Source organism: Hyperoodon ampullatus (genome assembly GCF_949752795.1).
Source record: "Hyperoodon ampullatus genome assembly, chromosome: 18".
Lineage (NCBI taxonomy): Eukaryota > Metazoa > Chordata > Mammalia > Artiodactyla > Ziphiidae > Hyperoodon > Hyperoodon ampullatus.
Window position 1 is genome coordinate 55,594,791 of NC_136931.1, and position 27,136 is coordinate 55,621,926.

Consider the following 27,136-nt stretch of genomic DNA (forward strand, 5'->3'; position numbering starts at 1 on the left):
TAGAATATGCCCTTCTATTTGGCCCCATGTGTGGATCCTACCCCAAGCACATTGTAAATGTGGAAGTGTATGTCCTTTCTGCACTCTGTACTGTGTCTTCTTGCACGTGGCCTTCTAGATTCTACACCCAGCCTAGCTGAATTTTGTTTCCTTCTCGGGGAATTTGAAGTTCTAGAGCAGCCTCCCTAAAACATCCCTAGTTGCATCTCATGAGTAGATTCTGGGTTTTAGATACCATGTTGGGTTTTGGTCTAAGTCTGGCCTGCCCTCTTATAAACATTTTCTTGAATCTGACCTCTGAGTGTTGGGATTCAGGTGTCTAGGTTCCCAGATGTACCTCTTCAAAGACCCAAGTTTACAGGCACCCAGCTGCCTCCTCTCCCAGGTCCCAGGGTCCCCAGTCCCCTCCTGTCCTCCCAGGAGTCCAAGGCCCCAGTCCCAGGCTTCAGACACAGTCCGAATATTGGGTGGAGCTGGAAATTATCCACTCTGAGAACCGGTTATGCCTCTGCCTGAAGAGAAAGAAAGAAAGGAGGGAAGGAGTAAAAGTCCCTCCTGCTTTCGGCTCAGCTAGATGGACCCGTCTGACCTGATGTGTGTGGAGGGAGTGGCTCAGGAGACCTCCCTTCATCTCCACCTGCAGCTCATGCACCTGGGCTCCTGGGTCCTGGGGGCCTTGACTTCTGAGTTCTGAGGGGGGAGAAGTCTGAAGGCTGAGATTTCTGGGTCTACGGTTGGAGGTTGAAAGCCCAGACTCTTGTGTCCTGGGAGGAAGGGGATGTGGTCTCTGATTCCTGGGACTGGGGAGGAGAAGGCTGGAGGCTCAGACTCCTCAGTCTGGGGGAAGGGAGGGATAGGGGACCTAGATTTCCTGTGACCTGAGAGAAGAGGTAGCTGGATCTTGGACTCCTGCGTAGTGGGAGATGGCTAGCATTGTCCCCACCATTTTTGTTTTTCCCGACTGGAGTGGGTCTTTAGATTCTCCTGGAGCTAGATATCTAGATATCTGGGAAGTTGAAGGAGGCAGGAGGTGGGCTGAATAGCAGGTGAGGACCATCCCTGTGACATTATACAGGTGACTATGTACCAGTGACCTAATTCTGTGACCCGTTTTGTGGCCTCCTGAAGACATGGTCTCCTTCGCCTGGGCCTGAGTTTTCTAGCTCATGCAGTAGGTTGAAGGGGATTCCCAGCAGGGCCAGAATAGACAGTGATGGGCGGGGCCTGAGTCGCTTGAAGGGGCGGGGCTTGGACCGGAGGGGAGGGGCCTGCAAACTTTCCACATTCACTCAGGCAGTGCGGCACCCGGCTTCGGTTTCTCTGACTAGGCTGGGCCTAGATTTGCTGCCAGTGTCTGATGGAGTCTGACCTGTTTCTCCAAATGCTCTCACCCAGGTAGCCAGGCCTGGTTTCCTGGGAGCAATGGGTTTCCGTTTATCGTGTGCCATGATCGGAATGGATGGGCCTCAGTTTCTTCTGTGCAGTGCTTGGGTTGTCCTGCCTCAGTTTTCACTATGTAGTACCCCAGTGACCGTGCCTCAGTTTCGCTGCCTGTGCTTTGACGAAGCCCCTCTCGGTTCCCTGCCCCCTCCCCGTACCCGCAGGCCAGCACCGCCGCCATGATGTGCGAGGTGATGCCCACCATCAGCGAGGATGGCCGGCGGGGTTCGGCGCTGGGCCCGGACGAGGCGGGCGGCGAACTGGAGCGCCTCATGGTCACGATGCTCACGGAGCGCGAGCGCCTGCTCGAGACGCTGCGCGAGGCGCAGGACGGACTGGCTACGGCGCAGCTGCGGCTGCGCGAGCTGGGCCACGAAAAGGACTCGCTGCAGCGCCAGCTCAGCATCGCGCTGCCCCAGGTCTGGGCGGGGCCGGGGCGGGGCCTGAGGGAGGCGGGGCCTGGACTCGCGAAGGCACAGGGAGGGCGGTCCGGAAGGGGCGGGACTTGGCACTTGGAAGGGGGAGTGGCTTGCCGGTGATGGGCGGGGCCTGAGCCGCTTGAAGGGGCGGGACTTGGCAGAGAGGGGTGGAGCCTCTAAACCTACCAGTCCTATGGAATGAGGGAGATGGGGAAAAGGATTGATCTGATTGTCCGATCCTGCCTACATCTGGATAGGAGTTTGCGGCTCTGACGAAGGAGCTGAACTTGTGTCGGGAGCAGCTACTGGAACGGGAGGAAGAAATTGCGGAGCTGAAGGCAGAGCGGAACAATACTCGGGTGAGGGGTCTTGGGGCGGGACCTAAGTGCGGTGGGCGGGGCCTTGGGTGTTGCAGCCTGACCCATTTTTTTCCCCTCTATTTCGCCTTCCTTTCTTCTCCCTGCTCCTACAACTTGGCGGGTCTCCTCTGGTCCCCTCCTTCCTTCATGTCCCCTCCCCTATCTCCATAACTGTTCTCGTTTCCTGCACCACTCCTTCCTTGACCTGCCCCCACCTCTGTCATCCCTCTCTTTTCCTGACCTGTCTCTCTCCATACCACTTCGTTGGGCTCCACCTCTTCCATGTGTCCGCCCCACCTGTCTGAATCCTCTTCCTTCACTCTGCCTCTCTTCCCTTGACACTTTTCCTTGGCCCGGTGCCCTATCTCTGTAGCTTCTCCTAGAACACCTGGAGTGCCTGGTGTCCAGGCACGAGAGGTCACTGCGTATGACTGTGGTAAAGCGCCAGGCCCAGTCCCCGGGAGGGGTCTCTTCCGAGGTGGAGGTACTCAAGGCTCTAAAATCCCTCTTCGAGCACCACAAGGCCCTGGATGAGAAGGTATGAGAATTGGAAGAGCCTGGGTGTAGAACAGAAACTCGTGGTTGGCTGGGGCTGTGTTGAACGGCAGAAATTCTGGCCGTGATTGGTTGGGGATGGCCCAAGTGGGAAGAATGTTGGCTGTAATTGACTGAGACAGGCTATGCAGACTGGGACCTGAGTGGCTGATAATAGAAAAATGTAATAGGATGGGGGATACCAGCGGGTGAGGCTGTCTTGGTAGCTAGTTGGGGATGCACACATACTGTAAATAGAGGAATGCTAATGTCGCCCTATCAGGTCCATCCCAAAGGTGTTCTGCATCAACTGTCCTCGATCAGGTCTGATCTCCATCTCACACTGTCTTGCCCCCATCCCCAGGTCCGGGAGCGGCTGCGAATGGCGCTGGAGCGGGTGGCAGTGCTAGAGGAAGAGTTGGAGCTGAGCAATCAGGAGGTGGGGGCGTGACCAAGAAGGAGGAGGGACTAATGAACTACCAATGGGGTGGAACTGATTGGGTGGGTCCTAGAATCTGTTGGGAGCAGGACTAGGGCAGAAGACCAATGGGGTGGGACTATGGAGAAAACCAGTGAGGTTCCTAAGGAGAAACTCATTGGGCAGGACTAAGGGGAGTACCGCCCTGTGACAGTGAGACTAAGGTGAGAACCAGGGCTGGGGCTAAGGGAAAGAACTGACTATGGAGGAAATGGTTGGGTGGGGAAAGTCAGGACACCTCCACAAGGAGGCTAATGTTAAGAAGAAGGGTAGGGGCCTCCCTGGTGGCGCAGTGGTTGAGAGTCCGCCTGCCGATGCAGGGGATACAGGTTCGTGCCCCGGTCTGGGAGGATCCCATATGCCGCGGAGCGGCTGGGCCCGTGAGCCATGGCTGCTGAGCCTGCGCATCCGGAGCCTGTGCTCCGCAACGGGAGAGGCCACAACAGTGAGAGGCCCGCGTACCACAAAAAAAAAAAAAAAAAAAAAAAGAAGAAGAAGGGTGGACTTCCTCTCTGGTGGGGGGCCTAAGGAGACATATAATGACGGCACAGGGTCTAAGGGTAGACTATGGGATAAGGGTGGCCTCAGCAGGACCAGTGCCAGTGGGAAGTAGAAACGGGGTTTCTAGGACCTCCTTTGCCCTGATCTCCCTTTCCCATTGCCAGACTCTGAGCCTTCGAGAGCAGCTGTCTAGGCGCCGGTCAGGGCTAGAGGAACCCGGCAAGGATGGGGATGGGCAGGTAAGAGGTGGAAGTCTTTCCTTCCCCTTGCTCTTCACTGGTCCTCCTCACTGTGATCCCACTCAGCCCCCTGACTTTGTGATGGTCCTTTTAATGTTTGGCACGATTCTCACTGACCCTGGGACATCTAAACGCCTCAGGCCCTTACTGACCTTTGACCTCTGATTCAAGTCAGCTAGCTAACTTTTGTGACCTCCATGGCCCTTACTGATCTTTGATCCCCCCTCAGCCCCGTCAGTCTTCTCCTTGCATTCTCTATCTCTGTGTTCCCCACTCTGAGTTCGGTCCCTTCCTCCCTCACTGTCCCCATTCCAGACTCTTGCCAACGGCCTGGGTCCTGGCGGGGATTCGAACCGGCGCACGGCAGAGCTGGAGGAGGCCCTGGAGCGGCAGCGGGCGGAGGTGTGCCAGCTGCGGGAGCGCCTGGCGGTGTTGTGCCGCCAGATGAGCCAGCTGGAGGAGGAGCTGGGCACGGCCCACCGCGAGCTGGGTAAGGCCGAGGAAGCTAACGCCAAGCTCCAGCGCGACCTCAAGGAGGTGAGGCCGGAGCCCCTGGTGGGCTGCCCTCTGTCCCTGCCCTCCCCTCCACCCTTCCCGTCCCCCTTTGCCCATAGTCACAGAACTCACGAATCTGGCTTCAGTCCACAAGCTGTGTGGACTCTTCTCCTCTCTGAGTCTCAGTTTCCTCACCTGATGGTATTTATGACCCTTGTCAGAGAGTTGGCACATGGCACATACTTGGTAGTCACCCAGTATCTGGTTGTAGTTATTATGTTATCATTGGGAAATTCTCTTGCACCTCTTAACTGAACTCCTTTGTCTGCATTTCACCCCATCCTGGCTGAGGTTCCTTGACCTTAACTCCCACGCTGCGGGGACTGCTGTGAAATGTAGGGCATGGATTCTTGAAAGCACTGAATGAGAGAGAAGAGAGAGCACTTGAGTTTTCATCATCCACCGGGCTTTTACCTCGGATTTCAATTGTGGATGGCCCCAGGGCTTATTGGGAAGTGTGGTCCCACCACACCGGCTCCCAGGCCGGAGTCCTTCCCCCATGAGACCCTGGAGCACCTTCTCTGGTTTTCTAAGCATGCGCTACCCTGGGGGCTCTTGGGAGATGCTGCCTCCCAGGTGGAAGGGACTTTTGTTTCCTATGAGACCCTAGGGCACTTGCTCTGTGATTCTAAACCTGAGCTGTGTCAGAAGTTGCTGAAAAATCTAAGGCTTGGATTTTTGAGGCTAGTGGGCTAAGAAGAGTGGAGACATTCCATCTCATGGATCTTAGGTCATCCATATGAGGAGGGTGTAAGCCAGTACTGCCCCAGAAGTTTATGGGAGGTGCTGTACCGCCATTTTAACTACCAGGTGGCAGGGGATCTAATGTTGGCTATGCCTGGGAGCTCTCGGCAGGTGTGGTTCCATCATTCTGACACCCGGAGGGCAGGGGACTTCATTTCCCAGGATACCCTGGGGTGCCTGAACTGGGGTTCTAAGCCTAGGCTACCCCCACAGCCTTCTGGGAGCTGTAGTCCACGCGGCCCTCTGTCACCTCTGCAGGCGCTGGCGCAGCGGGAGGATATGGAGGAGCGGATCACAACGCTAGAGAAGCGCTACCTGAGTGCCCAGCGAGAGGCCACGTCTCTGCACGACGCCAACGACAAGTTGGAAAACGAGCTGGCCAGCAAGGAGTCGCTGTACCGGCAGGTGGGAGCACGGCCGAGGAGGGGCGGTGGGGGCGAGGCCGTGGCCAGTTTGACCTAGCTCCTCCCTTCCCCCTGTCTGTGTCCCCCAGAGTGAAGAGAAGAGCCGTCAGCTGGCCGAGTGGCTGGACGACGCTAAGCAGAAGCTGCAGCAGACGCTGCAGAAGGCGGAGACCTTGCCGGAGATAGAGGCCCAGCTGGCCCAGCGAGTGGCAGCGCTCAACAAGGTGAAGGGTGGCCTGGGGCGGCGCCTTGAGTCTCTGGGGCAAAGGGGCGGGGCTTGGAGGAGGCAGGGCCCGAGTCTGGAGGGGTAGGAGACCCACAGCCCGAATTCTGCTGAAAAGGGTAGGGCCTGGGGTCTAGGGAAGGGACGTGACTTGGGATGGTTGAAGGGCTTGGAGGCTTGGTGGGGGGTGGTGCTCTCTAGTTGGGACTGAACAGATGGGGAGAACAAGAACTGAGAAGGGGACAGGGCCTGGAGACTAGAGGAGAGGGCAGGGCTTGAATCACAAGTGCAGGGTCTGGAGTCCCGTGGGGGATCATCCTGGGGCCTGGAAGCCAGCCTTGGAGGAGGTGGGGCCTGGAGGCTGACTGCATCCTAGTGGGACAAAGTCAGATGCCATGGGTTCCATCCTCTAGGCTGAGGAACGTCATGGGAATTTTGAGGAGAGGCTTCGGCAGCTGGAGGCCCAGTTGGAGGAGAAGAACCAGGAGCTGCAGCGGGTGAGGAGGCTTTGAGGCTTGGGGGATACGCCTGGGTGAGGGGGCTGTGCCGGGGCGCGGGAGCTCAGAGCAGGGACAGCGCTCGGGGCTTGAGCACCTCTGCTCTGTTCTCCTCTGGGCAGGCCCGGCAGCGGGAGAAGATGAACGACGACCACAATAAGCGGCTGTCCGAGACAGTGGACAAGCTGCTGAGTGAGTCCAACGAACGGTTGCAGCTTCATCTCAAGGAGCGCATGGGGGCGCTGGAGGAGAAGGTGGGCCCCAACCTAGGATTCCAATAAGCTGGAATCTTGGGGCCCCAGACCTTTCCCCAAACAGTTATCTGAGATCTCCCCAAATCTGGGCATCCTGAATTTGAAATTGAAGACTGCTCGGTTGCTGGGACCACCACACTTTCACCTAGTTTAAACACCCTAGAGCTGAATTCTGGGGCACCCACAGCCTGAATTCTTGGCTTTTGCCCAAGCCTCTAACCCTATGGACCCTCAAACTCTGAATCCGTGGAAATCTCACAGGACGCTGCATTTTGGGCTCCCAGGGACTCCCTGCCTTAGCAGCATCTTCGGCTCCACAACCCTCTCCCCATGCAGCTCACCATTCAAGCCCACCTCATTCCCCCTGGGGTCCCCTCAGGCCTGTCTCTGCGCACTGGAGGCTGCCTCCAGATTCCGCCCCCTCACTGCACCCCTGCCCCCCACAGAACTCACTAAGCGAGGAGATCGCCAACATGAAGAAGCTTCAGGATGAGCTGCTGCTCAACAAGGTAGGGAGGGGGCTGGGGGGGGTGGGCCTTGGGGGTGAGGGAAATGGAGCAGGCATTGCTGGGGTTGGAATCAGCCTGGCTGGGAGGGGCTGATACTCAGTGCGGGGGAGGGGGCAGATTCTGACCTGACATCTCCAACCTCCTCCCCCCAGGAGCAGCTCTTGGCAGAGATGGAGCGGATGCAGATGGAGATTGACCAGCTGCGGGGGAGGCCACCATCCTCCTACTCCAGGTGACAGTAATCTTCCTGTCCCACCTCTGCCCATGGAGCCCCCTTGGCCAAGCACATCCCTTCTGATACGAAGTCTCCCTCACCCCACTTCCTGTCCTCCTGAGACTTCCACTGGTTCCTTTTATTTTTGACCCCTGACTTCATGCCCTCTGACCCCAGACCCTTTTTCCTGACCTTTGACTTCAGATCCGTCTCCCAGTCCTCTGACCCCAAGCCCTTCCCCATGACCACTCACCTCTGTTTCCTTTTCCTGACCGCTTGGTCTCTGGCTGCCCTCTCTATGCCCACAGATCTCTCCCTGGCAGTGCCCTGGAGCTCCGTTACTCCCAGGCACCCACATTACCTTCTGGTGCCCACCTGGACCCCTATGGGGCTGGCAGTGGCCGGGCAAGCAAGAGGGGTCGCTGGTCAGGGGTCAAAGATGAGCCCTCTAAGGTCAGCAGCCACTTCTGGGGCCTGGACTGATCAGGGCTTGGGAGGGCAGCAGTAGGAGGTGGAGCCCAACATGCAGGGCTCTGGGAGGGGACTGAGTTGAGAAGCAAGGTCTTCTGGACCCACACTGTCTTCTCTTCTTCTTCCGTCATCCCCACTTGCCCCGATGGCTCTTCACGTGGATGTCCTGCTGCCTGGTGAGAACTTTAGAGGAACGATGAGGTGGGAAGAGGGGTGGGTTTGGGGGAATGGTATGCAGGGTGTAGAATCCTAGAATGGATGGAGCCAAGTGAAGAAAGGAAGTGGGCTGGGTCAGAGGAAACAGTGGAATCAGGGGAGAGGGCAGAGTCATGGGTGGTCAAGAAGAAGGACCCACCAAGAGAGAAAGCTGGACTGGGAAAAGTGTGGGGGGCTGGGTCACATGGTGAGGGCAGTCAGTGTCAGGGGACATGGGCAGGGTTATAGAGGGTAGGCAAGGTCAGGATAGGTGAGGGAAGACCCAGCACCTACCTCGGCCCTTGTCCACCTGGCATCTCTCTGTCTCCACACAGAGATAGGAGTGGGAGCGGTCTGCCCCTGCGGGGTCCATGCCACCTCCATTCCCTGGGGAGCTGGATGGCTCAGATGAGGAGGAGGCGGAGGGGATGTTTGGAGCTGAGTTGCTATCTCCCAGTGGGCAGGCTGATGTGCAGACACTGGCCATCATGCTTCAGGAGCAGCTGGAGGCCATCAACAAAGAGATCAAGTGAGCACTGGCCCAGTTCTTCCCCGCCCTGCCTGAGCTTAGCCCAAGGCCCCTCTGGCTCTGGAGACTGATCTGCACACCTAAGCCCAAGTCCTTTCCTAAACATCCTCAAGGAATTCTCCCAGCCCAACACTATCCAGGAATCCCTGAGGAAATACCAAGAAGTCTCCTATGTGCTATACATACATTACACACACCCCGGCTGGTACTCACAATTTCCCAATATACACAAGACTGCATCCCCAAATGCCAAAATTCACAATCCAATCCATCAAGAATCCTCCATTACATCATGGCTTTCATGGCTTCATGCAACAGTTACCCAGAGACTCCCAGTACCCTACGAATCTCAACACAACACAAGGTCCCCCAGTCCAAAACACCTTGAGAACCTCAACTCTAGATAACAAGAATTTCTACCTAATATAACAACAATCCTCAATTTATTAAGAAACCCCATCACATAAAGTCTACCCTGATTCCTCAGAAATTGCCCTATTTAACAATTCTCTAATAAAACTAAAACACTTTCCATGGGCCCCAGCAAACGTATCAACATGACCATCATCTTCCATTCAAACTTGTTGTGACTTGAGACAGTGACGCTCACCAAATGTCTCTATGACCTTCCCAGATCTTAGGTTGACCTCAGAGTCCCTGATCTCACTCTGCTCTTATTATGAGCTTGCTCTTGCTGTCCTCCTTGGAACTTGACCTCTTGCCCATAGTAATCCATTTATGCCTTTCCATAACCACTTGTTTATTATCAGTAGTCCTGATGCAGATCCTGATCATCCTGTCATCCCTAACCTCTCCATGACCTCCTGAGCCTATCATGATCCCTTGGCTCCCCTTGAACCTGTGAGGCCGTCAGGGATCCACCAAGACCCTCTAACCTCATTGTCCCTTCCTCAGAGTTATTTTTGCTCCGCCAAGCCTTCCTGGCCCATTGGGATCCCCCAACTCCCTCTACTATTGTCTGCCTGAGTCCTCTCACCCCATCTCCCCCTTTTCCTCCTCAGGTTAATCCAAGAGGAGAAGGAGACAACAGAACAGAGGGCAGAAGAGCTGGAGAGCCGGGTGTCTGGCTCGGGCCTGGACTCACTGGGCCGCTACCGCAGTAGCTGCTCACTGCCCCCCTCCCTCACCACCTCTACCCTTGCCAGCCCCTCCCCTCCCAGCTCTGGCCACTCAACACCCCGTCTGGCACCCCCTAGCCCTGCCCGTGAGGGCACCGACAAAGCTGTGAGTATTCTTAAGTCTCCTCAGCTTGGTGGTGGTGGTGGGAGGTCATAAACAGGGCTCCCTAACAAAAAGCAACAATGACCAACACACCAGTGATTTTCAAAAGCAACCTTAGCTTTCCCTAAAAGTTCCAACTCAAAGGGCAAATGGGAGGGCACTGGGTTCCTGAACCCTAACTTGTACTTTAGTCAGATCTGATCTACTTTTACCTGTTTTATGCATTAAGTTTCCACATAGGATTTTTATTGTTTTACTTTTATTTTTTATTTTTTTGGCCATGCCAGGCAGCTTGAGGGATTTTATTTCCCCCACCAGGGATCGAACCCTGGGCCCTGTCAGTGAGAGCACCAAGTCCTAACTACTGGATGGCCAGGGAATTCCCACTGCATAGGATTTTTAGAAAAATGTCTCTGTGACCAAATATACATTTGAGAACTACCATTAGGTCCTCAGAATTGACCTTTGAGGGAGGCACGATATCTATATGCCCTATTTTATTGCCTTAAACTCAGATTTCCTACTTTCAGAACCTGTAACTAACTCATTAGCTTTCCTTGAGGCTGAGCAGATCCCACTCCTGACACCAGAAGCTAAGACAGTATAAATATGGGCTTATCAAGCTCCAGGGGGACTGCAGTTATTGCCTTTATATCTCTGCAACTCACCCGCACTTAATCTAGGCTATCTTTAGAAGTGGTTCCCCAAATCAGGGGTATCCCAGACACCTTGTAGACATCCCACCTAATAAGCCCCCAACATGATCCCTCCGATTCAATATAGCATCTCTGCCTCTCTGTCTCCAGAATCATGCCCCCAAGGAGGAAGCTGGGGCTCCACGAATGGAGGGACCAGCAATCCCAGGAGACACCCCACCTCCCACTCCTCGTTCTGCCCGCCTTGAGAGAATGACCCAGGCCTTGGCACTGCAGGCGGGATCCCTGGAAGATGGAGGGCCCTCACGGGGAAGGTCAGTAAGAATAAGGGATGGGATAGGGAGGGACTTGCTTGGGAGGAGGCGGTGGGAGTGGACAAAGACTTGGGATGAGAGGAGGCATCCCAGATGGGATCTATCTGTCCTGCTTACCCAGTGAGGGCACCCCAGATTCCCTGCACAAAGCTCCCAAGAAGAAGAGCATCAAGTCATCCATAGGCCGTCTCTTTGGCAAGAAGGAGAAGGGGCGAATGGGACCACCAGGTCGGGACGGCTCTTCTCTGGGTGAGTCCCCTGATTCCCTCTCTCCCTTCCTTCCTTCCTTCCTTCTTCTTCTTTACATATTCATTTGACGTACAATCCTGTCTTCATTCATTTGGTAATTCATTTAGAACACTGGAACCTTGGCAGAGGTAGGGGGGAGGAGAAGGGACAAGGAGAGGGCACTCTGAGGCCTGCCTGAGTGACTGGTGGGCAAATGAATCTGTTATGTTATTTTTTAAATAGAGAAATATTTTAAAAAATGAACCTATTTTTTAAATAGAGAAAGAGGGAGGAGCATCCTAAAGGCAGGGCATCTGATGGGCTGGAGCCTGCTTGTCTGGTTTGTGAAATCCAAGTTAGTTACATTTTCAGGAATTTTATGATCTGCTTTGACATCACATTGGTAGTTTGAAATTGGCGGGATTATTTACACCATGGAAATTGGCATATGCTACAAATCAGGAAATACCTTCTCCTTCCCCAGGGAGCCAGTTGTTAAATATTTACCAGCACACCACTGCCAGCTTACCAAGGCCAGCCCAGTGAATCCAGCCCTATTTTGGGGATTTCTCCAATTCCTTGCCTAGGAGGTGACATTGGTCCCCGTCTGGTTTTATCACTCCCTCTGTGTGGCCGCATTTACTAATCCCTCTGGGCCTCTGCTTTCCTGGCATCCTTCTCAACCCCCCAGCATCAAAGATTCTGCCTCCCCTTTGAGACTCTCCAAATTTTGGCCCCTCCCTGCCTCCAGCTGGAACACCCTCAGACGAGACATTGGCCACTGACCCTCTGGGGCTAGCCAAGCTGACAGGCCCAGGAGACAAGGACCGAAGGAACAAGAGGAAGTGAGTGTGGGTGTGTGGTGTGGAGGTGGGGAGGGTTGGTCATAAGTGAGAAGAAAATTCTGGGAGGGGGTGTCCAAGATCCTGAACTTGCTTGCCTGGGAACTTGGGAACCCCTGGAGTTTTTCTTTTCTTTTTTTTCCCCTTTTCTCTAGATTAGTGTGGATGTGTTGGGGGGAGGGAAGGTGGATTACAAAGACTCACATGTATTTTTTTTAGCCTTCTGCCATGTTTTTTACATTCATAAAAATTGCTTTGGTGGGGGGATGCGGTTGCTGAAGCGGGCCATGCAAGAGGACTAGGTGTCTCTGCCCCTGAGATCTCCTGCTCTGGCCCCTTCTCCCCAGGCATGAACTTCTGGAAGAGGCCTGCCGTCAGGGCCTGCCTTTTGCTGCCTGGGATGGGCCCACTGTGGTCTCCTGGCTAGAGGTACTGGGGCCCAGAGACGTCCTCTTTATCCCCAACTGATCTGAGAACCCCACCCTTAGGGCTGGCCGGGTCCACCTAGTACCATCCTCCTAACTCAGAGGTGGCGGTGGAGAGGAGTTGGGTGGGGGGAGGCCCTGGGAGGGGTCAGGCTTCTTGCAGATCTTCCTGTTGCTCTTTTTCCTTCTCCCCTCACCCCTGTCCTTCTGGCCATGCCCACCTTGGTCCTGTTGTCTTTCTCTCTCTCTGTGTCTCTCTTTTCCTGCCTCTCTCCCCATCTCTGTGCTTTTGTCATTCCCCGTATTTCTTCCCATGTCTATGTCTTTTGCTCCTTTCTCTCCCCACCTCTGCCTCTCATCTCTGTGTGTCTCTCCCCATCTCTCTCTTTCCCCTCTGACTCTGGTATTAATGCTTCTCTGACTCTCCTCCTTTGTTTTCCTGTGTCTCCCTCTGACCCTCGCATCTCTTTGCCTTGCCCTCCTCTCACTGCTTTCTCATGTCTTTCTGTTTCTCCCCCATTTGCCTTTCCCCATCTCTCTGTCTCCCTCTCTTCCTTTCTTTCTGTCCCTCTCCCATTTCTCCCGTTTCTCCTCCTGTATGTCTCTGTCTCTCTGTCTCATTTTTTCCCCATTTCTCCCTTCCTCCCTCTGGCCCAGCTGTGGGTAGGCATGCCTGCGTGGTATGTGGCCGCCTGCCGGGCCAATGTCAAGAGTGGTGCCATCATGGCCAACTTGTCAGACACGGAGATCCAGCGCGAGATCGGCATCAGCAACCCACTGCACCGGCTCAAGCTGCGCCTCGCTATCCAGGAGATGGTCTCACTCACCTCACCCTCTGCTCCTGCCTCCTCCCGCACTGTGAGTGTCCAGGGGCCAATCCCAGCCCTTGCTGTCTCAGGGCCCCGCCTACTGTCCTCAGAGTAGCCAATCCTGGGCCCGCTCACTCCAGCTCTGTCTGATACACCCTGCTCCCCACAGTTTCTCACCTGGATTATCTCTTGAGAGTGGGGTCTCCCTTCAGGTCCCTCTGCCTCCCCTCAGGCTGTTTTACACACTGCAGCCAGAGGGATCCCATCCCGGAGAAAAAGCCAAATTCATCCGGTTCTCTACAGGGCCCTTGATGAGGGGCCCCTACCCCCCCCCCCTTTTCTACTCTGCTTCCTGGCCCTTGCTGCTCCCTTTCCTAGGAGCACCCCTCCCTCTTTTTCCCCCAAGGCTGGCTCCTGCTCATCCTTGAAGTCTCAGCTCAAATGTCACCACCTCCAAGAAGCCTCCCTAACTCAACAGCTAAACTAGTACCGGCCCCATCACCCCAACACATGAACACCTATTTTTTTTCCCATAGCACATACTGACTTCTAAAATTTTATCATTTTGTTCCATACAGAAAATTATGTGTTCCCATGCCTAATTCGGCTCCTCCAGGAGCACGACCCCCTCCCCTCCCCTGTTCAGAAGCCCTCTCTCAACCTCTGTAACACCCCTCGCCCCTCAGTCCACAGGAAACGTGTGGATGACCCATGAAGAGATGGAGTCCCTTACCGCGACGACCAAGCCTGTGAGTGCCCCCTGCCGGTGGCCTTGGGGTGGCACTACATTTCCCTCGGGAGGAGGGGGTGGCAGATGAATCTGTGGCTGTCTGTCCGTCTGTTCGTCCCTCCCGCCCTCCTCCGCCTGCCCCTTAACCCACCCCTTCTCTCCCCTCTTCCCACTAACTGGTCAGGAGACCAAGGAGATCAGCTGGGAGCAGGTAGGGGGCGCGGGGCGGGCCGTGGGCGCATGAACAGGCTGTGCACGCTGCATGGACGCCCCTCCTTCTCCGAGCCCCGTCCCTCCCCTCGCCGGAGCATTCCATCCTCACCGCCGGAGGGGGGCGCTGCGCGGAGCTCTGCTCTTGTCCGTGGCTTGGTGGGGGTCGGCGTAGAAGCCCGGCTATTCCACTGTTAGTGGTGCACGGATCATTCCATTATGCTGGGTTGCGGGGGCTCCAGGGGCTGTTTCATTGCTCTAACTAGAGGGAGGTGCTGAGCAGCTCTTTTCCCTAGAAAAGAGGGAAGTGGGATTGTTCCACTGTACTGGGGTGAAAAGGGAAAGCATTTGGGGCGGGGGGCGGCAGGTCAGGGTGAGAAGTTGGGGAGAAGGAGCTACATTTTGTTCTCAAGAGGGGAGCGGGATGACCTCACCTGAGACAGAGGAGCTATGCTGGGTCTTTGTTCCCCAGCAAGGGGGAAGGTATGGATTATTTCCTTATGCTAAGAGGAGTGAAGGATTTGGGGTTGATCCAGAATATTGTCCTGGGCCAGATATAGCTAGACCAGTATTTGGGGGACAGTGCAAGAGTGGTGGATAGATCCATTATCCTTTGTTGGGGAGAGAGCTACATTGGAAGAATCCGTTGTGCTGACTTGGGGGAGTAGTGATGTTGGACTGATCCGTTGTTCTGAGTTGGGACAACTTTAGACTAGAGCTTCTTAAACTTTAATGTACAGTTCAGATCACCTGAGAATCTTGTGAGAATGCAAATTTTGATTCAGTAGCCTAGGGTCTGAGGTTCTGCAATTCCAGCAAGTTCACAAGTGATGATAATGCTGTGGGTCCAAGGACCACACTTTGAGTAGACAAGGGTCTATGCTGTCATAATGAAGGAAAGGGAGACAATTTTGGATTGTCCATTGTCCTGAGCAGAGACTGGCCATTGTCCTGCTATGGGATGGAGAAAGAACAACCTCGGATCTGGGGGAGGGGGGTTGGACTATACCCTTTCATACATACATGGGAAGGGGTCAGAGGGCCTGACTCCTCCCCCACCTGCCCATGGCCCCAGATCCTGGCATATGGCGACATGAACCATGAATGGGTGGGGAACGACTGGCTGCCCAGCCTGGGGCTGCCCCAGTACCGCAGCTACTTCATGGAGTCGCTGGTGGATGCCCGGATGTTAGATCATCTCAACAAGAAGGAGCTCCGGGGCCAACTCAAGATGGTGGACAGCTTCCACAGGTGGGGGTCGCCTGGCCCACGGTGGCAGTCCAAGGGGGGAAGCCCCACTTCCAGAGAGTCTTTGGCAAATAGGACCGGTGATGGGGAATTCCTTGGACTATCTTTGGTCCTCTAGCCCTGATTGTCAGGCAATCCAGACTCCTGTGCCCCTTCCACCTATAAGAAGGCCCACTAGGAAAAGCCCAAGCCCCGAGACAGCTTAGCTAGTTGACCCCATACCCCTTACAGGTTGGCTAATAGGAACTGCTTTTTGAAAATATGGCAACTCCTGGGAAGGTCAGCAATCAGAAGAACAGATCCAATGGAGCAATTCCCCAACCTCTGCCGGAAGACCACAGACGACGGGGAAAGCCCAATAGGAGTAGCAGTCATTGGGGTATGAGGGCTCATCTGTAACTCCACTATCTCTGCTACTCAGGGTGAGTCTGCATTACGGGATCATGTGCCTGAAACGGCTCAACTATGACCGGAAGGACTTGGAGCGGAGGCGGGAAGAGAGTCAGACCCAGATCCGAGGTGAGTAGAAAAGTGTAAACGTCCAGCTGGGAGCCAAGTTGGAGGGGTTTGGAGCAGTGCTGGAGGAGGCATAAATAGGGGAGGGGAGGGAGGCCAGGGAAGAGGGGGTGGGGCCAGCATAGGGGCGTGGCCAGGAAGAGGAAGTGGGAGTGGAGATATGGGATAAATTGGAAGGGCCTGGCCCCAGGAGGGGAGCAGCTGAGGGTCCCTTCTGTCCCCAGACGTGATGGTGTGGTCCAATGAGCGGGTCATGGGTTGGGTGTCCGGGCTGGGCCTGAAGGAATTCGCCACGAACCTCACGGAGAGCGGGGTGCACGGGGCGCTGCTCGCCCTGGACGAGACCTTCGACTACTCTGACCTGGCCTTGCTCCTGCAGATCCCCACACAGAATGCACAGGTGAGCTGCCGCTAGGCCCTGGGCATACTGGGCATCCCCACCTCACAGACTGCACGCTGCAACCCCTCTCCCACCTCTCCTCCCCAGGCCCGGCAGCTCTTGGAGAAGGAATTCAGCAACCTCATCTCCTTGGGCACAGACAGGCGGCTGGATGAGGTGGGCGCAGCAGCAGCATAGGAGACTCCACTCCCAGCGGCACCTCAGGGCTGGGAGCTGAAGGGGTGGGGCTTGACTTTGCCAGCGAGTCGTGGTTGGAGGAGGTGTCAGAAAGGGGGCGGGGTTAAAGGAGGGAAGGACCCGGAGAGGGGTGGAGTCAAATGAAGGGGCGGAGTCGGAACGCGGCCCTAGTCCCTCACCGGCTGCCGGACCCCTATACCTAGGACAGTGCCAAGTCCTTCAGCCGCTCCCCATCCTGGCGCAAGATGTTCCGAGAGAAGGACCTCCGAGGCGTAACCCCTGACTCGGCTGAGATGCTGCCCCCCAACTTTCGTTCGGCCGCAGCAGGGGCCCTGGGCTCGCCGGGGCTCCCTCTCCGCAAGCTGCAGCCGGAAGGTAGGCGGATCCCAAACGCGACAGCCTCTCCTCTCCTCCCTTTCCTCGGCGGTAGGAACCTCCCTCTTCATGTTCTGAAATGGCCTAGTCCCTTCTCCCCCAACCATGACAAATGGACCGCTCCTATAAGCCAACCTCCTCAACCCCACCACACCCCCTTTCCAGGGTGGGAAATGAACTCGTCCGGTGGGATACTTTAAAGGAATCCAAGGCTATGGGAAAGCGGGGGAAACCGGCTTGGAGATAGGCGGTCGTTGTCATCTCGGGAGGGGAAATCCAAGGGAGGACGCTTGGGGTTGAGGATCGGAGAAATACTGAGGGAGGAAGTGGGCGTGTGTGTGTGTGTGTGTGCGTGCGCGTGCGTGCGCGCTTTCCAGGCTGAACCGCTGCTCACTCTCCCTCCAGGCCAGACTTCTGGGAGTTCCCGGGCAGACGGCGTTTCTGTCCGGACCTATTCCTGCTAGTGTACGCCTCCAGGTGAGGACTGTACTGGGCGCTCTTGGGGTTCTGGGCGGCACAATGGATCTTCACAGCTGCACGCACTGCCTGGCGTCAATGCAGGTGACCTCACTCGGACGGAAGAACCTTTCAGAGGCTGGGTTGTTTCCCCTCCTGCCCAGAGTATGGTCTCGCCGGGGAGAGCTTGCTGGGGAGCTCACGCCGCGGACTGGACCATCTGTACAGACAAGCGGGGAATGCTGGTCCCTGCCTCGCAAATGGACTGGGCCTGGACCAAACCACATGCACTGGACTGAGAGGGGGGAAGAAGAAGGCAGGAAGAAATCCCGCCCCAAACTTCCGCCTCCCTTTCCTCTACTTTGTAATTTATTGATCAGTTTCCGATGGGAGATGGATGCCCTTTCCCCGCGGGAAGGGGGCGGGGCTTCCCTCCCGGGCCGCATGCGGGGAGAGGCTGCCCCCTCCCCTTTCTTCCCAGTCGCGGGGCCCAAGTCGTCCTTCTTCGTCCGAAAGGAGGGGAGGGGGGACTCGCTGCTAAAAGCCTCGCCCTTTGTGCCACTCAGCCCTGCCCCGCGGCGTCCGGTCGCCGGTGCCTGGGGTCAGCCGCGGGCGGGGCTCCCTCTCTCTCCCCAGTGTCTCGTGTCCCCGAGGCCCCTCCGCCCCCCGTGCTGTGGCCGTGTCCGTGCCCCGGGGCGGGTAGGGGGTGCAGAACTGCGCTCCCCGTTCCGCTCCAGCTCCGGGGTTTGCATGGGAGAATCCTCTTTCCACGATGCCGCTGGGCGACGTGGCGTGGGGAGAGGAAAGACGGTGGGGAGCCCTCGCCCCCGACTCTTGGTCGGCCTCCCCGCCCCAGGCGTCACTCAGTGATCACGGGTAAAGAGAACTGTTTCAAAAAGCTCCCGTGTTGACTGATTTATTTATCAGGACCTAGCAACCAACCACCTCGAGGAGTCCCGGCCCCTTCTCCCTCAGACCCCACCCGCGTTCCCCGGTGCCCAGAGGATCCAGACCCCAGGCCTGACAATGAGGTTTCGGGGAGCACGTTTATTCAGAGAAATAAATATGGCCCGTGGAAAGGGGTTGGAGGGCCGGGGAGATGTGTCTGCGCCGCAGCCGTGTGTCTGGGTTAGGGTTTCGGAGTTTCCAGCATGTCTGCCAGGGTTCTGGAGAGAAGGACGCAGAGGTTGGACAGCCGAAGTGTCCAAAGCTCACACCAGGGCGCTTAGAGATCGTTAACCTGCCCATTTCACCAAGGGGGGACTAGAGGCTCAGGGGTGTCCAATAATTCATAGCGGGACAGCACCTTTCTAAACGGGGCCCTTAAACATCCCCCCTCCAGACACTTACTGGTACAGGGACGAGGAGAAATAGTCGACGTAGCTTCCTGTGGGAGAGAAGAGGCTTGAGGGGTACACCACGGGTGAAATTGGGGGCCACTTTTCACTCAGTCCAGGACCAGGACTAGCTCCGCCCCCTTTTCTGGATTCCTTCCCCCAAACTAATTCCTTCTACAGAGACTCCTTCCTCCTGGCTCTAAGTGTTCTAAGTATTCCCATTCTCCAATAGCCCCACCCCCCGCCGCGTCCTTCGAATTCCACTTGCTTTGGCCCCAACCTCTTGGTTCTAGGCTCACCCCTCAATCCGAACCTCTTAGGTTTTGGCACCTATCCCCAACCTTCCCTCTGCCCGGCCCCGCCCCTCCGTGCTCCTCCCGCTCGTCAGAATCCCAGCCTTGGCCACGCCTCCGCACATAGCCACGCCCCACAACCTTCCAGCCTGCTCCTCAGGTCGGCTCCACCCGCTAGGCCCCGCCCCTTCATCAGGTTTCTTCTGGGCCCCACCCATGCTTACCGGGAGTGCAGACAGTTTCGCAGACCAGCGGGCAGAGGTAGCAGAACTGGCAGTGCTGGGGGCGGGGGTGGGGAGAGAGAATCAGCGGTACGAGGTGGTCAGGGGCGGAGTTAGGATGGGGCGTGGGCCGTACTTGGGCAGGAGGCTAGCTAGGTGGAGGTTAAGGTCAGAGGCAGGATCGGGTTTGGAGTCATGGCTGCATCAGGGGTAAGGGGTTAGGTCAGTTTGAGGGCAGAGGATTTGGGGCTGGGGGTGCTCAGATGGTCCCGGGCCATCAGGAAACCTGGTGGATCCTTGAGTCTGGAAGAAGTCTCACCTGGCACTGGTCGCAGTGCTCTCCCATGTTCTCCTCATCACAGTGACAGTTCTCACATTCCGTGCATCGCTGGGGACCAGAGGAGCCTGGTTAGGCAGGGACGTTTGGGAGCCACCCGCCAGTCCTCCACCCTAGCCGCTGGACATATCCCCAACTTCTCAGCCTCATTACTTCTGACACTGAGCTCAGTATCATCCTCCAACCTGCTTAACCTGCTTCCCACCCCCTCATTTCCCTATTGCAAGGCGCCCTCGACGTCCCCTTGTCACTGTGGGCTGGACCTTTGGGTACTCTCTTCACCCCCTCTCTTCCTATTCTCCCCATAGCCTGTCAGTCTCCAGTCCTGTCCCACCTCCCTCGGCTCTGCCTTGAACCCTCCTCCCTGTCCCCACATCTGCAAGTGCAGCTCAGGCCTCACCCTCTCTTTCCTGGACCACTATCCCAGGCTCCTCCCCAGCCTCCTGGCCTCCAGTCTGTCCCCCACTTGGCCCCAGAAGTGTCTTTGTTTACTCAGGCCCGATGCTCAGGGCCCTCCCAAGGCACACCAGAGCCCAGGAACGAACTCTAGGAACAGCTTGGTGGATGGAGCTGGGTTGCGGACATACATTGCAGAAGGAGCAGTAGCCACACAGGGACCCTGGCTGGTAGTTCCCGTACTCCTGGGCATCCTGATGATCTGTGGGGACAAGAGGGCAGCAGTGACCCAGGTTGACTCCGCTCCTCCCCACCCCCCATCATCCAGTCAGATGACTTACCCATGTCCTCACCACTCTCTTCTTCACTGGAGGCACCTCCAGACACCTCCCTCCTGGCCAGCGGGTTGGGGATGATGGTGAAGGGGAGCTCATCCTCCTCCAGCCCCTCCTCCTCATCTTCTTCCTCCTGGTGGTCTTGGCTCAGTGGGACCCAAACCTCAGCTCTCTCTTCCCTCCTCTCCTCCTTCTCTTCTTCCTCCTCCTCTTCCTCCTCTTCTTCCTCCTCCTTCTGGCTCAGGCTGAGGCCATGACCTCCCTCCTTGTCTTCCTCATCCTCCTGGTCCAGGCTGCCATGGTGGGTACCTTCTCCTCCCTCCTCTGAACCTTCATCATCTTCTTCATGGGAGCTGTGATCCTCTTCTTTCTCTTCCTCTTCCTCCTCAGAATCACTCTCCCTTAAATGGCTTCTATCCTTTACTCCCATGTGTTCTGGGGACTGGTAGCTAGTCTCCTCTTTGATGGACCCTCTGTGGCCAGTCCCTTTATCTCTGTGGCTTTGCTGCCTGTGGCTGGGAGCCTGGTGGCCAAGCTTGGCAGAGGTGTCCTCATCTTCCTCCTTGCGGACTCCGTGGTGGTGATGGCCAGGGACTGCTCTTTCATATTCCTCTGGGAAGTCCTCCTCCTTAGCACTCTTGTGGCCTTGGGGTTGGTGGCTTGCAACATGGTGGCTGAACTTGACTGTGATCTCCTCCTCGTCCTCCTCCTCGTCGTCTCCAAGGCCATGGTGGGTATGTCTGGGAACCTGGTGCCAGTGTTCAGTGGACACATTCTCCTCCTCGTCCTCCTCCTCGTCGTCTCCAAGGCCATGGTGGGTATGTCTGGGAACCTGGTGCCAGTGTTCAGTGGACACATCCTCATCCTCATCTTCCTTGTCTCTGTGGCCTTGATGTCTGTGGCTAGGGATATGATGGTGGTGTTCATCTAAGACATCTTCATTGTCTTCCTTCCCATGGCCTTGACTCCTATGGGTCTGGTGTATGTACTCAGTGGAGACATCATCATCATCATCATCTTCTTCTTCTTCTTCATGGCCTCGGTGTCTGTGGCTGGGGCCATGATGGTGGTGTTCATCTGAGACATCTTCATCCTTTTCCTTCCCATGGTCTCGCTGTCTGTGAACCTGGTGTCCATACTCAGTGGAGACATCTTCCTCTTCCTCTTCTTCATCCTCCTCTTCTCCATGGCCTCGGTGTACATGCCTGACGATATGATGGTGATGCCCACTGGACACAACTTCGTCTTCGTCCTCATCTTCATGGCCATGGCTCCTGGGGCTGGGGAAGGGGTGCCCGTGCTCAGCTGAATCATCCGCCTCTTCATTCCCATGGCTTCTGTGCCCACGGGCCTGCTGAGCATGCTCTGTATATTCCTCTTCACCAGAGATGTTTTCATCTCCCACCTTGTGGCCTTGGTACCTATGGTCTTGGGATTCTCTGGAGACATCTTCATCCTCTTCTCTGTGGTCTCCGTGGCCCCAGAAATGATGCCCACTCTCCGTGGAAACATCCTTGTTCTCATCTCCGTGGCCTCTATGGCTGTGCGGGGAGTGGCCAAACTTGCCCGACGCGTCCTCTGAGGGCTCCGAAGCTCCTGCATTGTTGTTCCAGTTGCTGGGCCCCGGCCCAGCCCCTCTCAGCTGCTGGGTCACGGCAGTGGGGAGAAGCAGGCTGGCCACTGCAGCCCAGAGGAGAGAAGTGTGCAGCCATGACCCACAGTGGCCCATGGGGACAGACAGACAGCAGAGCCTCTCCCAGGGCTGGCTCCCACTGTGGCTATGGCTATGTGGATGAATGTTGGGCTCCTTCTGTTTCTTTCTCCCTGTGTTGTTCCTTTGCTGTGTCTCTCTCGGCCTCTGCCCTCTGGCCCTCACAGCCAGGCCCTCTGAGGCAGTCTCCTGAGCCCCTTACCCTCCTCTCCGGCCCTCCCTCCCACTTCCCAGCCAATAGGGTCTCTCCCCTCCCCTCTCTGTGGCTAAATTTACTCTCAGCCCCGAGCTATTCTGGGTCAGTCCCCACCTGCCCCTCCCCTCCTGCTCCTCCTCCTCCCAGCTGGGGAGGGGGTGGATGAAGGGGTCTCTCCTTGGCCAGGAGAGGGGAACCAAGGGATTTGACTTTGTGTTGCCAACAAGTTCATGTTTGGCAGCTGCAAAGACAATGGCTAGATTTTTAGTAGGCCAATTTGGGGGGAGCCTGGGCCAGGGGGGTGGGTCGCAGGAGGGATGTATCTGAGGGGAGAAACCCCTGCCAAGGAGGGACTGGGGGTTAGATTATGGGGAGTTTCTGGCCAGAATGGGCTACTTTGCTGAGAAGGTGGATGCCAATATGGAAGCCCTGGAATGGCGTGAAAGGCATTTTGCTCCAGCACACGTACCCATGACCTCCTGTCCCTGGAACTCAGATCTGGGGGCAGGGGATGGCGCCAGGCCGGGGCTATAAATACAGCGAGGGGGGGGCAAGGGGCTCAGGTTACCCAGGAGGCCACAGCTGTCCCTGTCAGAGAGCTGGCAGGAGACGTGTGGCCCTGCCGGTCCGCATAGCAATACCTCCCACTCCTCATCCTGTCACCGTCGCCCTCTCTCTTTGGGTTCCCGTCCTTCTTTATGGGTCTCCCTCTCTCTGTCATTGTTTCTTCACCAGCCCTCTCTCTCAGGGTCCCCGTTGCCCCCCTCCTGAGGATTCTGTCCCCTTCTCCCTCTCACTCTGAGTGTCTGCCACCCATTCAAACCTTTCTCTCTCTCTCCCTCTTGGGGTCAGTGTAGCGCCCCTGCCAACCTCTGTTCCCCCTTTCTGATTCTCTGCCCCCACCTAAGTCTTTGTGTTTCCCGCCCCCCATCCCCCGACCTGGGTCGGTGTGCCCTCTCTCTCATCGCTGGCATTTCCTCTTTGCGTCTCTGTGCCCCTCTCCCTGGGTTCCTGTCCCCCTCCCCCTGGGTCCCTGCCCGCCTCTCTCTGGGTCCTGTCCAACCCTTTGCCCCGCCTCCCGCTCTACGCTTCTCCGAAACTCCCCGCCCCCCAGACCTGGCCCCGCCCCAGTCTGGGCTGGGAAGTGGCGGATCCGGTTTGTCCAGGGCGCATCTAGAACCCGGGTTTGTGGATCGAATGCCGGGAGTCGGATAGGTTGCGGTGGCTGCGGCGGCATGGTGGGTGCAGAGAAGGAGCAGGTACAGCGACCGGACCCGGGCCTGAGGGAACAGGGAGCTCGGGCCTGGCCTCCTGGTTTCCAGAGAGGAGGGTGCTTGAGACCCAGATTCTTGGGTCAGACAAAGGAAGCGGTTGCTGGGGGCCCGGACTCCAGGGTCCTTGGGGACGGATTGGTGAGGGGGTTGGGGGGGGGTCGAGTCTCCTGAGTCCAGGAGAGGAGGGCACTGGGGTCCCGGACTCCTGGGTCTCCGGCTAGGGCGCGGGTGGGTCACTCCGTGACTTAAGACCGAACTGGATCCACCCCACCACTCCTTGCTCCTGTCTCCAGAGCTGGATCCCCAAGATCTTCAAGAAGAAGACGTGCACGACTTTCATCGTTGACCCCACAGATGCGGGGTGAGGAGTTCGCCCCGGGGACAGACCCCAGAGTGTCCCGGGTCCGCTGACCCCGCCCACCGCAGACCCCGCCTTTCGGTTCCTTCCCTTCCCCAGTCTCGTCAGAGCCGATACTCCCAAGGGCGTTCCCTGGTGGCTCTCTACCTCGGGGAGGGCTTGGGTCAGTCTGCAAACACTTCTAATTTCCCATCCTCCCACTCAGGTTCAGTGTTCAAGCCCCGGGGCTGGGTTCTGGTTTTTTCCCTCCCCGTGTCCCTTCTGTGTGTCTCTGCCTCCTGGTGTCACTTTTTCTTTCTTTCTTGGCTGTCTCTGTTTCATTCATTCACTTGTTTGTTCATTCCTCCAAGAAACTCTCACTCAGCACTTCCAAGGGGGCATGATTTTCAAGAGCACGGGCCCCGCCAGGGTTCAGATTTCAGCTGGGACACGTACTGTGTGGCTTCGGGCAAATCATTTCACTTCTCTGGGCCTCATCTATCATCTGGGCTTAAAAACAGGCTCTATTTCCTGCGGATAGTGTGAGAATTAAACAAGTTACTGCTTGTGATATTTCTGAAACAGTGCCCAGCACATAGTAATCACTGGAAAATATGTCCATAGGAATCACCGGAAGGTAGCAATTACTAGCATGTGTAAGGCCTGTGCTTGTGCTGGGTGGCTGGGGGGTGGGGAGTGGCCACCCTTAGGGGCTCCTGGCCTTCAGTGATGGTCTCTCAAGTGGGTTCTGGCTTTCTAGTGTCCTCAAGGCAATCTTTGGGGTATGGGAAATGTCAACGTTCCTAATTTAGTGTGTGTTTTATTATGACTATATTAGTGCAGGATGGCTTGAATTATGTATAAATAAACATATATATTATTTGGGGGTGAGTGCTCAAAAATGTTTACTGATGGAAAGGGCGGTCAAGGAAGTTTAGGAACCTCTGGTCTGGTGGGAGGAAGATGATTCTAGGGCAAGGAGATGGGAGCTGCAAAGGACAAGCCACTGGACCCAGTGGGAGCCAAGAGGAGGCATCTGGTTAAGTCCGGGGAGGGGATACAGGGTGTCACCAATGGCTTCTGTAGGAGGAGGGGCTAATGAGGTGACATTGGAAGGTGATAAAGTTTGACACTTGAAGGTGGGTTGGATTCCAGGAGTGGGAACAGCAAGTATAAATTGCCCCCTATTGACGATGTGGCTTGCAAATGGGGGCAGAGTTCAAGGTGCAGGGAGCATCTGAAAGAGGATATCAAACCGGAAGGCAGGGCCAGAAGTCACACAGCCTCAAATGTCACCCCGAGGGGTTGGGACCGTGTCTTGGTGTTCTGGGGAGCCATGGGAGGGGCAGGGTCAGCTCTGGGTGTGGAAAGATGCTCTGAGGGCCACGTGAGGATGAATGGGAGTTCAGGAAGCTGGGGAAGAGGCTAGGCGAGGGGCAGGTGGGAGGAGAACAGGCCTGAGGCAGGCCAGGGCTGAGGGGACACAGAGAGGTGGGGACGGGGCAAAGATTCAGGGGCAGGAGCTTGGGGACCGATGGATTTGCAGAGTGAGAGGGGAGAGGGGAGGATGGGCCCAGACATCTGGTCTGGGACCTGGGAAACAGTGAGCTTGTTCCCGAGATGGGAACCCAGGTGCATGAGTAGGTTTGGGAAATGTCTCACAACTCAGAGTGGGATTTCATGTGTGGGAAGGGCCTGGGGGAGCCAGGAGCATTGCAAACCTGGCTCAGGGACTCAGGAAAAGTCTGTGACTTCCATCCAAGATTTGAGAAGTCCTAGCTGTAGGTGGTAATGGAAACCGTGGAAGTAGGATGGGGGGAAGAAAGTGTAAAATCCGAGGAGGTTGCAAACTGGCAATTCTATGGCCGATGTTTTCTTTTTTTTCTTCCACGGAAGAGGATTGCTAAAAACTTGTCTCTGTATGCTTCAAGACAGACATGCTGCCTCAAGTCAGCACAGCCTCCGGTACATCCACTTATAATTTTCCACCTGATGCTTCTTGCTCTTACGTTACCTGCCTGGCCCTTGGAGGCATTGAGTTTGAGACCCATGTAGGGAAGGCACGTGGTCCTGGCTCTGGGGAACACCTACACTCAAGGGAGGCACAGAGGAAGAGAAAGCCACAGATGAGGCAGAGACAGAGCAGCCAGGGGAACGGGTGTGCTCTGCCAAGGAAAAGGTTTTCTAGAATCAGCCTTTTAGCTATGACCAGTGCTACTTTGTCTGAGTCAGATGAGACCTGAATGAAAGCCATTGTATTCGGGGATGTGCAGGTAATTGCTGATTTTATCGGGAACAATTTCGGTTTCAGTGGCCACACAGAGAAAGGGGGCTAGGAGATGAGACGGACAGAGAGGGAGTCTGCCAGTGCTGTCTACCAGAATTTTCTGCAATGGTGAAAATGTTCTATATCCACATCCAATATGGCAGCCACTGGCCATATGTGGCTCCTGATCACTTGAAATGTGGCCAGAGCAACTGAGGAACTGAATTTTTAGTTGTATTTAATTTTAATTTATTTGAATATAAGGAGCACGGTGTGGCTAGAGGCTACTGTACTGGACAGTTCAGGTTCTGGAACATTCCATGAAGAAATTTTGCCGGGAAGGGCTCGTGGGAAGTAGATGGACAGGAATGAGGGGCATCCAGGGACAGGGTTGAGATGGGTGAAAGGATCAAGTTGGTAAACTGAGGCATGCCAGGACCTTGGAGGTAGACTCCGGAAGAGAGAGGGGTGTATCCTATAGTTCTCACTGTGCCAGGAGCTGGTGTATTCTGTTTGGATTTGTTGGCCATTCTTTTAGTGACTTTACAACTCTTGTCAAATCCATGGACCACCTGTGCTATTCTTTCCATAAAATTATTCCTTAAATCATGGCTCACTCTGTTTACATAAATGCAGGTCTCCCCCCATATTTGAATCCCTTCTGGAATCAGGGACCAAAGAGATTTAGACACATTTTCAAATAAATCCCTCATCTCCCAAACCCATGTTGCTTGCTGTTTTTAAGCTCAGGTGCCAATCCCATTAGGTAACAAGGGATACTTGCGTATTTATTTAGGGGGAAAAAAGTTTCACATGTGATCACCATAAATGCAAAATCTGTTCCATTTGCCACAAAGAGAAAGAAACAAGCCATAAAAGACAATCACAATGAAAACCACATAAAAAGTACTTACCGTCTAAATGGATGCTGTTGCTAGCCCAGTTTTCTGAGCCTGAGGCCAGCTTTTCTCTGTTAAAAAGAAAAAGTAAAGAGTTAGGCATTAAAAATACTCTAGCACCCAGCTGATCCTCTCTCCTTGACAGTAATCAGGAGAGCTGAAAAAGGAACGACTTTCTCACTGTGTTGTTCAAGGTTATTTAAAGCTCTGTGTGGAGTTCACGGAGACTGGATCTGGTATGCGGCCCCCATTTTAGGAAATGTGTTATTTCATTGGCCCCTCGTAGTTCTATGACGTAGGCTGTGCTATCATTGTCTTTCCATTTGAGGTGGAAATTTAGG

The 27,136-nt window shown here is 55.7% G+C and overlaps 3 protein-coding genes across 3 annotated transcripts in view; 2 read left to right on the forward strand and 1 right to left on the reverse strand.

The window, feature by feature from the left end:
- Nucleotides 1-1,619: 1,619 nt before the first annotated feature.
- PPFIA3 (PTPRF interacting protein alpha 3) lies at nt 1,620-17,433 on the forward strand (the record flags this gene model as incomplete). The annotated part of the gene is made up of 28 exons (XM_079723935.1): nt 1,620-1,859; nt 2,117-2,218; nt 2,592-2,756; nt 3,117-3,191; nt 3,896-3,970; nt 4,286-4,507; nt 5,528-5,674; nt 5,763-5,897; nt 6,310-6,393; nt 6,516-6,647; nt 7,094-7,156; nt 7,309-7,388; nt 7,679-7,823; nt 8,378-8,565; nt 9,588-9,810; nt 10,614-10,777; nt 10,899-11,026; nt 11,757-11,850; nt 12,195-12,276; nt 12,930-13,130; nt 13,768-13,830; nt 13,996-14,022; nt 15,097-15,272; nt 15,691-15,788; nt 16,010-16,185; nt 16,273-16,341; nt 16,566-16,737; nt 17,143-17,433. The coding sequence occupies 28 exons, from the start codon at nt 1,620-1,622 to the stop codon at nt 17,199-17,201; spliced, it is 3,585 nt and encodes a 1,194-aa protein (XP_079580061.1). The 3' UTR covers nt 17,202-17,433.
- A 795-nt stretch (nt 17,434-18,228) lies between these two features.
- Nucleotides 18,229-21,841, reverse strand: HRC (histidine rich calcium binding protein; the record flags this gene model as incomplete). The annotated part of the gene is made up of 6 exons (XM_079723465.1): nt 18,229-18,359; nt 18,544-18,580; nt 19,048-19,102; nt 19,364-19,432; nt 19,969-20,039; nt 20,119-21,841. The coding sequence occupies 6 exons, from the start codon at nt 21,839-21,841 to the stop codon at nt 18,323-18,325; spliced, it is 1,992 nt and encodes a 663-aa protein (XP_079579591.1). The 3' UTR covers nt 18,229-18,322.
- A 1,413-nt stretch (nt 21,842-23,254) lies between these two features.
- Nucleotides 23,255-27,136, forward strand: part of TRPM4 (transient receptor potential cation channel subfamily M member 4) — a gene marked incomplete at its 5' end in the record, with an annotated part of 36,010 nt that continues 32,128 nt past the window's right edge. Inside the window, 2 exons of the mRNA XM_079723464.1 lie at nt 23,255-23,278; nt 23,587-23,654. Coding sequence (XP_079579590.1) covers nt 23,255-23,278; nt 23,587-23,654 — 92 coding nt within the window. The remainder of the gene's footprint in view (nt 23,279-23,586; nt 23,655-27,136) is intronic.